Genomic DNA, 16,335 nt, shown 5'->3' with positions numbered 1-16,335 from the left:
AAGACTCTTTCCGGAATGAAATTGGATAGCACCATGTGTGATGGGCTTGCCAAGTGCTGTAGATGGTTTCTCTCAAATTAGAATATATATACCTCTTTCAACCAGATTTTCTTATAAACAAATTTATTGCATGTATTAGTTAGGTATGCATGCATGCTATTTCTTCCTATCTAGTTTCAATTAGGCAACAAATGATAAAAGAAACCAGTTAAAAATCTATAATAGATACGTTATATAGCAATTGCATTTAGGACCCGTTTGGATTATAATTGAATTATTATAATCTAGATTACGTATAGGATTATTACACTTGGCTGATAAGTCATGACAGAAAGTATTGTTGGTTGATTTGTTGTAAGAGAAAAACACTGTTGAGTGGCTATTGATAAGCTCAAGCAAGCAAGCTGATAATTATGCTAGATTATAATAATTCGAGTCTTTGGTTCCCTTGATTATTATGGTGGCGTAGGTTGTGTTTGGACTTTGGACAAAGCAAAGACTTATCGGCCTTGTTTAGTTCGTAAAAATTTTCAAGATTTCTCGTCACATCGAATCTTTGGTCGCATGCATGGAGCATTAAATAAAGATAAAAATAAAAACTAATTACACAGTTTATCTGAAATTTATGAGATGAATCTTTTGAGCCTAGTTACTCCGTGATTGGACAATATTTGTCAAATAAAAACGAAAGTGCTACAGTAGAAAAAAAACCAAAATTTTGCCGCCGAATGCAACAGCAGCAGACCGGTCGACGGGGGACCATTTCCTCCACCACTGACACTGACATGGCCGCCGGGCGCCGTGGGCCGATCAGTAGCAGCACATGCCGAATTAGTACGTGCCAGGCCGCCTCTTAAATAAACTGTTCAGAGAACGAGTGCGCGCGGATTACGTTTTTGCTCTTGCTCCAGCCATGGGGCGCGAGTGTGACGAGTGACGAGGGTGGCGCACGCGCGCGCAGCGAGAGACGACTCGGTCAAGTAGCCCATTGCAGCCGCTGGATCCCATTGCTCGGACGGTCAGGATGCTCTCACCTTTGTCATCTTCTAACTAATGCGCGTGGCTTTCGGTGGTCCGTGCCTATAGTAGAGCAGAAAGGATTAGTAATAAACTCAAGTGATTAGAGTAAGGGCATCGAGCACGTGGGGCCGGACAGGCTGCGCTGCGCACGTCAGCGGGTCTGCACGTCGACCCCCCGCGCAACGCTTTGACGGCTGGAGACCAGTGTTTGACCAGCTGACCCCAGACTGGCGACCGCCTTTGACTGTTTGACCACGTATCAGCTGCTGCACCCTGCCATGTCATCTGCTTCAAGTAGTATCTGCCGCCGAATCACAAAAACTGGATCACGGGGATGAATCCGCACGCGTTGCTAACATTGGCATAACAACAGTATGCAGTATACCCTTCATCCCAAATTATAAGGCTTTGTTTAGTTCTAATTTTTTTAAATAAACACTGTAGCACTTTCGTATATACTTGACAAATTACAAGTAAATCGTATAATTAGTTAATTTTTTTATCTACATTTAATGTTTCATGCATGTGACTCAAGATTCGATATGACGGAGAATCTGAAAAATATTGTAAATTTTTTTTTTTGAGAACTAACAAGGCCTTTGTCATTCTAAGAATCTTGAAAAGTCAAAACATTTCAAAGTTTGACCAAAGTTATAGCAATAATTATAAAGATTTATGAAATTAAATAGATATATATTATAAAAATATAATTAATGAAGAACCTAATGATACTTAATTGGTGTCACAAGTGTTATTATCTTATTATATAAATTTATTCAAATTTAAGATGCTTTAACTTTCTAAAGATTCTTAGAATGTTTTATAATTTGAGATAGAGAGAGTAGAATATATTCAAGCCCATTGTGTTTGAAATTTTTTATGGAATTAACAGCGGAGTGGCAAAATTCCCTACCTAGACCTTTGTGTTGAGGAGCACTCCTACTGCTCCAACTAGGACCCTCGGATTTAACAAATTTACCATTTCGTTTATTCAACAGCTACTATATTCAGTTTTCGTCAAATAAAAAAAAACAGCTAGGGCTTGTTTGGAAGGCCGGTATTTAGTAAAAAAACACTTGTAAATTACAGGTCTAATAATTTTTACAACCCAAATCTAAATTGGCTGTTTAGATGCCTAGTGAGCACATTTATTTTACATTTGGATTGAGTCAAAATCGGTGTAAAATAATAAACTCCTTCTCAGGTCTGGAAAAGAAAATGACATCTATCGGCACGCCTCCCGCTTGTGTAGCTTAGCTCCATCCTCGCGCACGTCGTCACTGCCATCATCATTGGCCGCCACCACTACGTCCCTGTCCTATGGCCCTAACCTCCTTCTTCCTCGTCGAGATCCACGAGTGTCACCATCCTCTCCTGCCACTCGGAGTGCACCAACACTGCCGCTTCATTGCGCCCACCACATGCAGAGAAGGCCACCGTAGCAACTCCATTGCTAACCTCTGATGATTCAGGCAATGGAGCAGTATGAGTTGGTTTTTCTTTTCTTTCACTCGTCGACTCTCTTGTCTCCTCTGCTCTGATTTCTCAAATGCTCCGATTCACAATTCTTCCATGTGTTTGCTGACGAGGGAATGTGTTCTCCTTTGTAGTTCTTCAAATTTTTAGTTCTAAACCTTGAGATCCAATTTCAATTCCAAGATCCAAGTTGATGCTAACGTTGCTTGCTCTCTCTCTCTGTCTCTCTCTCTCTCTCTCTCTCTCTCTTGATCTTGAGATGGCAGTTTCAGAACACCTACAAGCATTTCAATATATACCCAAACAACTTTTTCCAGGGGTGTAAAAATCATTTTCATTCCAATGGTTTACTTGTGCACAACAAATTACAGTTGTATTGCATTTACAGGTGCATAAAATTTCTAAACACCCAAACACAGGGCCCTAAGGTCTTAATTAGATGCTCTGAAATTCTTTGCGTGTAAATGCAATTCACTGTAATTTGTTCAGCACAAGAAAACCCTTGGAATGCAAGTGATTTTACACTCCTTGGAAAAAGTTGTCTAGGTATAAACTAAAATACGTGCAACCATTCTAAATTGCCATCACAAACATATAGAGAGGGTGCAAGAAACTTTAGCATCAACTTGGACTTGAAACTAAAATGGACCTCGGAGAAATTCCAAATCAAAAGGTTAATTCTGGCTAGGACATTTGGAAGTTAAAAATTGTAGATATCGCATCCTAACACAAAAGTGGGAAGAAGCATTGCAGCAGGGAGTGAACCGAAAAACACAGATAAGGCAGGCATCTGTCCGTGACTTACAAGCCTTACACAGGCAAAGGAGCAGGCATGGCAGCAACAACACCTAGCATGACACCATTATTTTCACCATCTCAAGCTTCTACTGGTGATGATACATTGGCAGTCATGCCCAAGGCATTGGTTGTCTGTAATCATTGATGTTGATTGTTGAGGAGGGTGTGGGGGAATCAGAGGTGGAGGCAAGGCAAGGTGCAGTGTGGGACGACACATCTAGGTTTGTGCCTTGATGTGTGTGCATGTGGTGCCACCATGCAATGGGATAGAGAAGCATGTTCTTAGAGTCTCTGGTGTTATTGGTAGAGAGAGGGGGAGTCTGCTTGTTGGATAATTATTTAGCAAAGATGGGCAATTATTTAGCAAAGAGAATAGATACAATAGCTATTATTAACAATGATGATTAGGTTATAACAAATTTTTGGTTAAATAATTTAGATTTTTGTGAGAAATTTTTAGGATCTATCTTTTATTTTCCTATTGCATTTCATGAGGATTAAAGTAGAAGCTCCATTAGTTAGCATTTCTAGTATTTATCTTTTTTTCTAGCATGGTATGCATTTAGTTTAAACCTACATAAGATATATGAACTCTTTTGCTTTTATTTCATGAATTATAGTTTACTTTTTGACTTTTAACCAAGCTGTACAATTTTTCCACATGTAAGTAGAAACTCTAGCAATTTTTTATTTTATTTATTTTTCTTAAAAAGAGTTTAGACCTTAGTAATATTGTTTTCACATGTTAATTAAGTTGGAACTCAGATCATACTCTAGCACCAAACTTGTTGAATTGTTATATCACAAAATTATGTGTGTGTAGTATTATTTTATATATCATAGAGTTGTAAAAGTTAAATTACCAATACTGACATAAAAATAACTTATGAAATTCATAGTTAGGGAGTATTAATATAATTCAAAGGGAATTGTCAATGTTATGTTAGTGCTATTAGTTTGTTCATTAAACATTTCATGCTTATAAACTATTAAAATAAATATTTATCCTAATGTATATATGTCTACATGGTCAGACATAACACTATGGTTATTTAATTTCACAGTTTATTGAAGTTTGTAATTTAGGAATATATATACATATTGTATTTACATGGTCAAACATAGCATTGTGATTACTTAATTTCATATTCCTAAAAGTTTTTAATTTAGAAATATATGTCTCATAGTTTATGAATATAGATTTTTCTTTGTAATAGCATATATTACCATAATAGATTTGAGAGAGGTGGTAACTTAGATGCAATGTGAGGGGTTATTATGAATTATGTTTCATAATGACAAAATGAGTAATTTAGAAACAAATTTAGGAGGCTATTTTGAATTATTTTTTGTAATGATACGTGTGAGTAATTTATATATAAATTTAGGGGGTTATTTTGAATTATCTTTCATCTTGGCCAATGTGGGTAATTTATATGCACAATTAGGGGATTACTTTAAGTATTTTTCATAATGACAAAGGTGAGTAATTTTTTATAAATTATAATAGATTCAATGGCTATTATCGGAGATGATGATTAGAGTCTACCAAATTAAGGGTTAAATGTTTCATTGTGAGAATTTTTAGGATTTATTTTTTTTCCTAGCGTATGTAGTAAGAGTTAATGTGGTGCCTCCGTTGGAACCTCTAATTAGTAATAGTATAGGATTTATCTTTTTTTTTCTAGCGCATCTAGCAAGAGTTAGTGTGGTGCCTCCGTTGGGACCATAATAGCTCTTTTTAATAACTACATTGTCACATTAGTAAAACTCTTAGATGATAGTACAATTAATGTCTATAGAAACTATGATGATTTCTGCTGCCTTTAGCATACTCTGGAAGGCTTCACAAGATGTCTTAGCCTGCTATTCGCAATGGGAAACTCTGTTTAGAAGAAACGACGTCCAAAGATCACAGTAGTAGCAGGAGGAGACTCGCCAAGTATTTTTCCGAATCCGAATAAGGAAAAAAAGGTTTAGAGCACTCATTGAATTAAATCATCTTTATTTGTTAGCTTCTCTGATCAATGAATTCTCAATCAGATGACACTAGAAATAATTTGGTCATTAGTCTCAGGCAGTAGCATACGTATAGTAGTACAAAAGTATGCATGGATCGATCAGTAAAGCGGTTGTTCCCAGATATCCTCCAAGCTCCACCAGTTGTCTCCGGTTTCTCCCAATCCGAATCCGAATTCCGTGTCGTCATGGTTGGCGCGAGCAAGAAGCTCCGACCAGCTCTCGTCGAACATGTCGACGACGCTCGTGGCGCTGGAGCATCCGTTGTTGTGGCATTGGTCGGTAGAAGTAGAGCATCCCGCCATGGTCGAGCAGCTGCTCGATTGGAGCTGCGACGGCGGCGACGCCTCCCGTGACCACGACGACCCGGTGACACTCGACGACGCGTCCGGGGACGGCGCGCGCGCGCAGTTGCCGACGGGCACAGCGTTTCCGTACGCCGCCGCCGGTTGGGACGACGACAGCTCGTGCGATGGGCTCGTGGACGAGTAGTAGCGAGAGACGTTATCGGCAGCGGCAGCGGCGGCGGCGGCGGTGGCTGATGTCTCGTCGGCGTGGATCCTCTCGATGAGGCGCGGCATCCAGAGGTTCCTGATGGCGTCGTGGAACCGGTGGCTGCCGACGTCGCATCCCAGCTGCTTGGCGTGTTTCTGCACCCTTGTCCGCCAGTAGTTCTTGACCTCGTTGTCGGTGCGGCCCGGCAGGTGCGCGGCGATCTTGGACCAGCGGTTGCCCCAGCGCGCGTGGAGGTCGAGGATGAGCAGCTGCTCCCGCGGGGTGAAGTCCCCGCGGCGCACCCCGGGGCGGAGGTAGTTGAGCCAGCGGAGGCGGCAGCTCTTGCCCGTGCGCCGGAGCCCCGCGGCGCGCGCCAGCTCGTTCCACCGCCCTTCGCCGTGCGCCGCCACGTACCCCGCCAGCAGCGCGTCCTCGTCCACCGTCCACGGCCCCCGCCGCAGCAGCTCCGCCTCCGCCGCCGGCCAGTCACACAACGACGACGAACCCTGCTTCCACAGCGCGTCCATCTCGATCGATCGGTTGACAGACGCCGAAGGAAGAGAGAGTGGAGTGAGAGAGTGAGCTAGCTGAGGTCGATGGGAGCTGGGTGCTGGTGCTGCGAGCTGTGTGTGTGAACGTGCTGCGGAGGCTGTCGATGGGGAGAGGAGGAGCAGGGTGGGAGCGGGGTTATATAGTGGGGGGTGGGAAGTGGGATGGTCAAAGCAAAACGGGGGGGAATGTGAATCTCTCAGGCATGTGGCCGCAATAACGATAGTTTTTAGCGCGGGATGGAGGTGCGTGTGCGTGTGCGTGTGCGTGTGGTTGGATTGGATTAGCATTCCATTCCAGCTGCGTCAGTCGCCGATGACGATGAGGGCGAGTTAATTAATCGCGTTAATCAGAAGGCCAGCGTAGCGAGGTTTGAACGTTGACCCTGGCCTGATGCGACGACGACCTTTCTTCGCTTTTGCCAGCTCGGCATGTCTGTGGTTTGGTCGTCGTCGGGGTGAGCAGCAGGGGTCACTCAGTTGTCAACCTAGGGCCGCGGAATCGATTCGAACTGTTATGGATCAACTCAGAACTGCCTTGGTTCCTTCCGTTCCAACGTAGCGTAATGTTCTCCAAGACAACATTTTTTTCGTACGTGACACTATGAACGTTCCCGCAACAGAGCATTTTTCGAGAGACTACCAACAACATCGGTATATATATACAAGAGTAAAGTCCATCGGCGGTCCCTAAACTTGTTTCGGTGTGTCATCCCGGTCCTTAAACTCGCAAAACGACTGTTTAGGTACCTAAACTTGTTCGGTTGTATCATTCTGGTCCCTAAACTTAAAAATCTCCCATATAGGTCCTCAAACTTGTTCAATTGTGTCATCCCGGTCCCTAAACTTGTTTTCAAGTCTCATCTGGGTCAAAACAGGACGAATCTAAAAACTTTATATTGAAAAATAACTCATAACTTTTCATATGAACTCAAATAAAGATAAACTTTATATCAAAATTGTAGGCAGCGACGTGATCTACAACTTTGCAGTTGAAAAGTTTTTAAATTAAAATCATTTAGGGTCCTAAAATATTTTTTATAAGTTTATAGATTTTGAAATTTAAAATTTAAAATTAAATTTTATAACACTAAACGACTTCAAATAAAAAACTTTTCAACTACAAAGTTGTAGATTGTGCTGAGGACTATAACTTTGGTATAAAGTTTGTCTTTATTCGAGTTCATATGAAAAAGTTATGAATTATTTTTTGATATAGAGATTTTAAATCGCTTTGTTTTGACCCAAGAGATTCAAAACCAAGTTTAGGGACCGGGATGACACAGCTGAACAAATTTAAAGATCTAAATGGGTGATTTCTAAGTTTAGGGACCGGAATGACACAACTGAACAAGTTTAGGGACCGAGATGACACAGACGAACAAATTCGAGGATCTAAACGATCGATTTGTAAGTTTAAGGACCGGAATGACACGACAGTACAAGTTTAGGGACCGGTGGTGGACTTTACTCTATATACAATACAACTTAATATTACACGTCTATATGTATTTCGAAATTCAAATTCCATCTTCTTCAACCAATTATTAGACCATATTTGGACCAAAGGAATTCTGAAGGAATAAATTCCAAAGGAAAGGAATCGCATGATAGTGTTTAGAACAAAGGAAAGTTGAATTTGTTTCCCAAGGAAAGGAAAGCATATAGTAGTGCAAAAAATAGGAAATAAAACATTCACTCTAACTCAAGGGATGGAATCTTTGGTCTCTCTTACTTCTCATGCATGTGTCCTCGTGTTCCTGTATTTTCTTTCGTTCCAAAGAAGTCAGAATTTCTTTCCAAAGGAAAGGAAAGCATAGTAGTGCAAAACATAGGAAATAAAACATTCACTCTAACTCAAGGGATGGAATCTTTGGTCTCTCTTACTTCTCATGCATGCTGTGTCCTCGTGTTCCTGTATTTTCTTTCGTTCCAAAGAAGTCAAAATATTCAGTCCTGTATTTTAAAATCCTATAATTCTTCACACTATTCACTCTATCTTATTTCTGCGTTTTTTTCATTCTTCTGTTTTGTATTCCTTTGTTCTAAATATGGTCTTAGTCTTATTATATAAAGATTGTGGTAAAAAAGTAGTTGCCTTGAATATGTAATTACAAATATCTTTTAATGGTGAAAATTTTATTGCCACAAATATGTGCTATTATATAAGTTAGTGATCTAGGCAGCACTATTAGAGCCAAACTACACCTTATATTTTCGGAGGGAAATAGTCCTAGGCTAAACACATTACTATAGATGCACCGGAGACAGTAGGCATTAGACACCACTAAAAGTGATACATAGCTATAAGCACAAGCCACTGTGCTGAGTCGAGACCTAAACCGTGTGAGCAAGTAACTAACTAAGCCTGAGCTATATCAAATTCGCTCATTTAGAGCACCATCAACTCTGTTGGTGTGTCCTACTAGGTTTGCCTCCACATTACTACCTCCTAACGGGAAGTTCGTTGATTGGCAGCTACAGTGAGGGCACATTTGTCTAGAATCACTTTCATGGAACTGGTTGCCTAGTTCACTAGGTTCTTGAAACTACAAGGTTTTTAGGTGCCATGTGATTTTTGGCGTTTGACATGGCTTTCTGGTCACTATAGAACATTAGCACGGGGCAAAGCCAATAGGAGCCCTAGCTCCCAAATTGGACCTTAATTAATTACCCATATTGGCACCAAACTACACTGACACAAATGCTCCATGCGAGCATCTCTAATTGTTTAGAAAAATGACTTGCTATCCTTGTTTATTTGGAAAAAGAAGAAAAATCCTTCTCCAACAGATTGGAATAGACTTGCTAAAGTTTGTCAAGTTGGAAAACGGAGGAGTCGCGCGCGGATCTATCCGCGCTCGGCGTGACTTGCTATCCCGGCCGCGAGTGAGTTCTGCTGATGCTGATTGGTTCTGCTACTGTTGCAATCATGAGCTGCATGGTTCTGCTGCTGCTCTCTGCTCCGTACTGTTGTTGCTGCTGCTCTCGGCAATCAGGAGATGCTGCTTTCCGCCATATCCATACTGCTGCTGCTGCATGATTATTCTGCTCATGCTTTCGGCGACAGACTGCTGCTGCTGCTGCATGAGGCAATCGGAAGATGCTGCTCTCTGCTCCATACTGTTGCTGCTGCTGCATGATTATTCGCCAGCTGCTGTTGTGCCCAGATGTTCGATAAGATATAGATGAAATATAAATTTGAAATGTATGGATGAAATATAAATTTAAATGTATGGATGAACTATAAATTTAAATGTATCGACTTCATATCCCACATTCGACCCGGCCCTCGAACAATTTACCAAGCCCAATTTACCAAACAATTGGAGATACAAGAAAAATTCACTGGCCAAAAGGTTTAGCAAGTTGCCAAATGACAATTTTTTCCAAGTGAATTTTTCCAAACAAAGCACGATCCATACCAACTTCTATGCTGACACTAATTATTCCTTCTTGTTGGGTGTGGTAACCGGCATGGATCATAATAGACCCTGTTTAAATCCACTTTGATGCTAATAATCATCTAAGATAATCTTATTATGATCCAAAAATATAGATTATAATGTGGATTATTATAATGGACACATCATATTACAATAATCCTATATTCCACCTCAGACCTGTTTTTTTTGTAATTATAATAATCTAGTTGTGATCCAAACACGACCTTTGAGCCCGCATAGATGTGGAAGTGCTTCTAGCTTTATTTAAGAAAAAATTATTTCTGAAATTTGAGCTTTTAAGTCTTTGGCTGGGTCCAAGAGAGGAGTAAGGTGTACTCCCTCTATCCTGTAATATAGTGTATTCTAGAAATTTTAAGACAAATTAAGAGAAAACATAAAAAATGCATGTACTCTCGCTTTATTTCCTAATCAGATCCTATAATTAAGGCCTTGCTCAGTTCGCGAAAAAATTTGGTTTCGGCTACTGTAGCACTTTCATTTGTATGTGACAATTATTGTCCAATTAGGGACTAATTTGACTTAAAAGATTCGTCTCACAAATTACAGGTAAACTGTGCAATTAGTTTTATTTTCGTCTATATTGAATACTCCATGCATGCGTATAAAAATTTGATGTAATGGGGAATCTTGAAAAAATTTTGAAACTAAATAAGGCCTAACTTAATTAATAGTGATTGGCTGATAAATAAAAAATATTTAATGTAAAATTGGATTTTATTCTCTAGAATGCATTATATTATATTGGAGGACAAATTTTGAATACTATTACAGGATGAAGGGAATACGTCGATGCAACAAACTGCCTTTGGACGGAAGGGCAATTATTGGTGTTTGGTAGCAATGAAAATCAACTGTTTTGGGAAGCCAAGTTCAAATATTATGAAAGGAATAGAATAGAAAAGGACAAGTGTCGTTTCCCCCGCACTAGTGAGTTGGGGTGGGGGCAGCAGCCGTGCCGTGGTGCTCGTGCTGGAGGCTAAAATAGCACTCACTCTCAGTCATCACAAATCCGTGCACCATGACAGAGTCTCCCAATGGTGGGGGCAGGTACCTAGCTGCTTGCTCTAATTTTGTGCATCTCTTTTGAGCAATGCTGCTGATGTTGAGTAGGCATGGTATTTGTTATATGATAACAGTGCCAACCATGTCTAGTTCGATGCAACCAGAGTAGAACAGACGAATCCTTTCAGCTAATAAGGCTTAAACTACACAGTTGTAAAGAGAAGATCTAGAAACCAGCATCAATAAAAAAAAATATCACATTCAACCACATGCATGAATGCAGAAATTGACTTGTGTTGTGCCGCCGCTATACAGTTTGTCTTCGGCTATGTATATCTAGTGTACTAATATATTCTCTGTCCTTGTCTCTTTCTAGAGAGGCATTAGAAACGAAACGTGCTTCACTTGGTCTAAACTTTCTTTTGAACACACCCACAACATATATATAAACATGATTAACGTACGCAACGCTAGCTCAACCTCACTGACCTGCTTTAACCAAAAAGCTAACTGCTTTTTCAATAGTGCGGCATTACTGATTCATGCATCTTGCTATGCCGAGGTAGTTTGTTTAATCATTTGCAGGGACAAACACACAGAACGAAGTGGAATTCCGAAAAAGGCTGAGAATTGAAGACGAAACGCAAATGAGGCCTTGTTTAGTTCCGAAAAAATTTCGGATTTCCGCACTGCAGCATTTTCGTTTTTATTTGTCAAATATTATCTAATCATGGACTAACTAGGTTTAAAAGATTCATTTCGTGATTTTCAGTAAAACTGTGTGATTAGTTTTTGTTTTTGTCTATATTTAATGTTTCATGCATGTGTCGTAAGATTCGATGTGACAGAAAATCTTGAAAACTTTTTGGATTTCGGTGTGAACTAAACAAGACCTGAGATGTGACCGTCTCATCAATCATTCAGTCGGAGTTCACTGGAAAACGATATATTGAAGGCTTATGGGTGTTCTACTTTTGCGGTACTTAGGGCCTGTTTAGATTGGGAACGAAAATTTTTTGGGTGTCACATCGGATGTGTCGGAAGGATGTCGGGAGGGGTTTTTAGAAACTAATAAAAAAACAAATTACATAGCTCGTCAGAAAACTGCAAGACAAATTTATTAAGCATAATTAATCTGTCATTAGCATATGTGGGTTACTGTAGCACTTAAGGCTAATCATGGAGTAACTAGGCTTAAAAGATTCGTCTCGCGATTCTTAACTAAACTGTGTAATTAGTTTATTTTTTTATCTACATTTAATGTTCCATGCATGTGTCCAAAGATTCGATGGGATGGATGAAAAAATTTTGGGTAGGGAACTAAACAGGGCCTAAGTTGAGGGTCTTGCTAAAGCAAAAAAAATTTGTCCCTCGACTCTCAAAAATAAAAAGGAACACAAGTAACGTGTTGAAAGAAAAAGGACTAGTAATAGTAATGCTTATCTTGGTACAAATGGAGTTTTTTTTTTTTTTGCTTCAACTTTACTCGTTGAGCTAAAGCTGTTTTCGAAAAAAATATTTAGTAAAATAATTTTCATATCACAAATGAGAGGAGCTAAGAGAAATTGATATTGTCAGCTTCATCTAGCTCTCGCACTTATGAGAGTGGGTTTTTAGGAGCTTTATCATGACTTGTTTTATTTTACAAAGTGGGGAAAAAAAAGCAGCTCTCAATATAGCTTCTAGAGCTGCTGAAGATGTCGTGACAAACGGGACCTATATAAGCTTAGAAAAAAGTACTAGTGCAGAAACTACTATTACACCCAGGCTAGCTTGGAGAGAACATGAAAAGCGAAACATAACAGAGATATGCGGCTGATTGGGCCCAACGCCAACGCGTAGGAGATCTGGCCTACCTAGCGTCGTCGATCCGTAACGGTACGCGAATCCAAATCGACACGGTTAGTTGATTAATCAAATATATATAACGATTAGCCGATCGATGACTTCGAAACTAAAGTTGGATCTTCCATTGATGCTAAGTTACTAGGAGCTACCGTACCTAGAGAGATCGACCAAGCAGAGCTTGAGGCCTTGTTTAGTTCCAAAAATTTTTGCAAAATAAACACTGTAACATTTTCATTTGTATTGATAAATATTATCCAATTCTAAGTTTAAATTTTTTCGTCTCGCAAATTACAGATAAACTATGTAATTAGTTATTATTTTTATTTATATTTAATGCTCCATGCATACGCCGCAAGAACTGATGTGACGAGAAATTTGAATTTTTTTACAAAATTTTTCTAGAACTAAACAAAGCCTGAGAGTACCTGCCGACGACTTGAGTTCAACTGTCTTACCTATTTAGATTACTCAGGCAGTAGGTCGTGATTGATTTGAGCAAGGGCATGCTCTTACTTTTACGCATTGATGATCAATTAATAACGCTGGTTAATCCCGTTTCGCGGTTTCTCGGTCGTAACAGAAAGGTGCTTAATTAGCAGCCTGCGTGCATCATCCCTCAGATGCGTGTACAGTACATACTGTGAGCGGGGAGAAGATGTGTATCCCTACGCCGTATCAGTTGCGTCTTTACCTACCTTCAGGCTTCAGCTAGAATAGTAGCCTAACACGTGCTGCGCGCCTGTGCCAGTGCAGGCATGCCGACCGGTTGGTTTCACCGGTCACCAAGTATGACATGCCAAGCAACAGGAAGGTAGTATATACTTCCTCATAAAATCAATTTTTAAAGTTGTTCTAAGTTAAATTTTTAAATTTTTTATTAAATTTCTAAAAACAAATGCTAAGATTGATGATATCAAATTAGTATCATTAGATTCATCAGAGAATATATTTTTTTAGGATGTATATTTTATAACATAGATGTTGTTACTCTTTTATATAAAGTGACATGAATTTTAGAAATTGATTCTTTCGTGGACGGAGGAGTACTAGGTAAAACTAGCTTTTGCTTTGAACTTAAAAATTAGACATCTTGCGTCCTAAATTCTTAAAACCTGGTCTAGTTTAAAGGCGGTTTGATCATTACCTTTAGGGGGCCGTTTGGATTCTTTTATTTGGAAAAATTGAAATCTACTTAATAAATTAGGCTATTTAGTTAGAAATTTGACATTCTACCACTTTCCAAAATTCACATATAAGTCTATCTCAAATTCATAGGATGAGAGATGTGAATTGATTCAATAGATCAATATTCTCTGTTTTTACTTTGCAACTTATATCATGCTCTTCAAACTTGCTCCCCTATGGGAGAAACACAACACATAACATAAGTATCTCTCTTGTATAGCCAACAATAATATACAAATATAATCCATATACACATATTAGTTTAATTAATATGTGCCTCAGTTAATATTATTAACATAAATTCAATTCCAAGCATCCAAACGGGGCCTAGTTAAAAAGTCTAATACATACTTCATAAGGTATTTAAACCACATAGAACTAGGAGGATTCCCTGCGCATTGCCACAGATATGAGGAAGAAATATAAATAAGTTAGAATATGTATTGCCTAGTTGAACAACTTGTTGATGTGGACATTACAATTACATGCACTGTTCGCCTAAACGGCTGTTTAGACCATTTAAACGTTGTGTAAACACTACACAGTGGTACGCTATTTATGTTTTATCATCCGTTTAGCCCATTTAATTGACCATTTAGCCCATTTAATGGACTGTTTAGCCTGAATAATGGCTAAACGGCATGTGATCGATTGTTTATCGTTTAGCGTTTAGGAAAATATTGATTACATGAGCTAGTGGATTTTAATTATGTATGATAGTTGATTGCCTAGTTGAGCTTGCATGTTGAGAGAAATAGGTAGTGGAGTGTGATATTGGATTGCTTAGTTGGATAGCTTGTATGTTAAGAGAAATAGGTGGTGGGGTTTTGCTTTATAAGAGTATAAGATATCTGTAAGCTACCAAAAGTGTCAATAAAACTCATAGAGATACTCATACATTGCTAGGATACGAAAATTTTGAATAAAATATTTAATGAAGCTTCTGAAATTAGATTTAGCTCTAAGAAAATGAGAAAATATCTATAAAATTCTCAAAATATTCCAATTGATGTCTAAACATGTTTTGAAAATTTTTGACAACAAAAGCATGAAACACCACCACAACCAGCATGAATGTATTCAACATTCATGTATATTGCATTTTTCATGCTAGTGGCATCTCATATTTTTGCCGTGGAAAGATCTTAAAACATATTTACACATTGATTTGAATGTTTTTGGAGTTATTTTTTTTCATTTTTTGGATATTTTTCTTCTCATTTTCCTAAGGATAACTAACTTCTTTTAAGCCTCTAGATGTTTTCAAGAGCTCTAAATATTTTTCTTTGGTTTGTCATGTCTAAATCTATCTCTAGGTTTTTTTTTTGAAAATTTGAGAAACTTAGAGGCATTTGTCATGATTTAAAAATTTTATCAAGTATTTCATCAAATTTTTGTTGACTAAAATTATGAAACCACCTTCATGACTATTTAAATCTAGGGCAGAGAGGTAATTTATTTTGAGGGTTTGGTAAGATATCTAGGTTTAGAGTTTGTGGGAGAAAAAAATCAGACTGGGACAATATAGTTGGAGTTGAAATGGACTTGTTCTACGTGGGCCAGCCTTCTTATGGGCCTGGACCATGTCAACCACAGCACGGGCCAGCTCTTCATGGGCCCAGGGAAACTACACTCTGTTCTACGTGCCGATGGCCTATGGGATATTATTTGTTGTTTCAGAATCAGGTTCTTGAATTAGGGATCTTTTTTTGAATTTAGAGTTCACTTAAAATTTGTGGTGAGGCTAAGGCCTTGTTCAATTCGCAATTTTTTTTGGATTTCGATACTGTAGCATTTTCATTTTTATTTGACAAACATTGTCCAATCATAGAGTAACTAGGCTTAAAAGATTCGTCTTGCGATTTACAGATAAATTGTGCAATTAGTTTTTGTTTTCATGTATATTTAATGCACCATGCATGTGACGTAAGATTCGATGTGATGGAGAATCTTGAAAATTTTTGGAACTAAACAAGGCCTAAATGATTCAGCTTATCCCCCCCCCCACCCCAAAAAATATATGTATATGAAGGTGAATATGAAGCCATGTACCCTCTGTTCTTCTTTTTAGACCTTGTTTAGTTCAAACCAAAAACAAAAAAAACTTTTTAAGATTTTCCGTTACATCGAATCTTGCGGCACATACATAAAACACTAAATATAGAAAAAATAATAAATCACAAGATGTATCTTTTAAGTCTAGTTAATCCATGATTGAACAATACTTACCAAATAAAACGAAAGTGCTACACTAACCAAAACTAAAAAAATTTCGGAACTAAATAAGGCCTCAATCAATCAATCGTGTGGCATGTAAAAACTGAGCAAAAAAAAACTGTACTTAATTATGGAAGAAGAAGAAGAAGAAGAAGAAGAAGAAGAGAATTGTATGATGAGACTTTTTTTTGGAGGAACTAAATCAGATGATCCAATCCAAGTGAAGTGCAGCACAGAAGGCCAACGGTGGCACGAAAGCA

General features: G+C 38.7%; 1 protein-coding gene across 1 annotated transcript; it reads right to left on the bottom strand.

The window, feature by feature from the left end:
- LOC8060313 (transcription factor JAMYB) lies at window positions 5,256-6,457 on the bottom strand. Its single transcript, XM_002455459.2, has one exon. The coding sequence runs from the start codon at window positions 6,333-6,335 to the stop codon at window positions 5,415-5,417; it is 921 nt and encodes a 306-aa protein (XP_002455504.1). The 5' UTR covers window positions 6,336-6,457; the 3' UTR covers window positions 5,256-5,414.

This window comes from Sorghum bicolor, chromosome 3 (genome assembly GCF_000003195.3).
Source record: "Sorghum bicolor cultivar BTx623 chromosome 3, Sorghum_bicolor_NCBIv3, whole genome shotgun sequence".
Classification (NCBI taxonomy): Eukaryota; Viridiplantae; Streptophyta; class Magnoliopsida; order Poales; family Poaceae; genus Sorghum; species Sorghum bicolor.
Note: the sequence above shows the minus strand (reverse complement) of the source record. Positions and strands in the feature narration are given on the sequence as shown.

Coding starts and splice junctions, on each gene's coding strand:
- LOC8060313 (XM_002455459.2), bottom strand. CDS start 6,335: ATGGACGCGCTGTGGAAGCAGGGTTCGTCGTCGTTGTGTGACTGGCCG.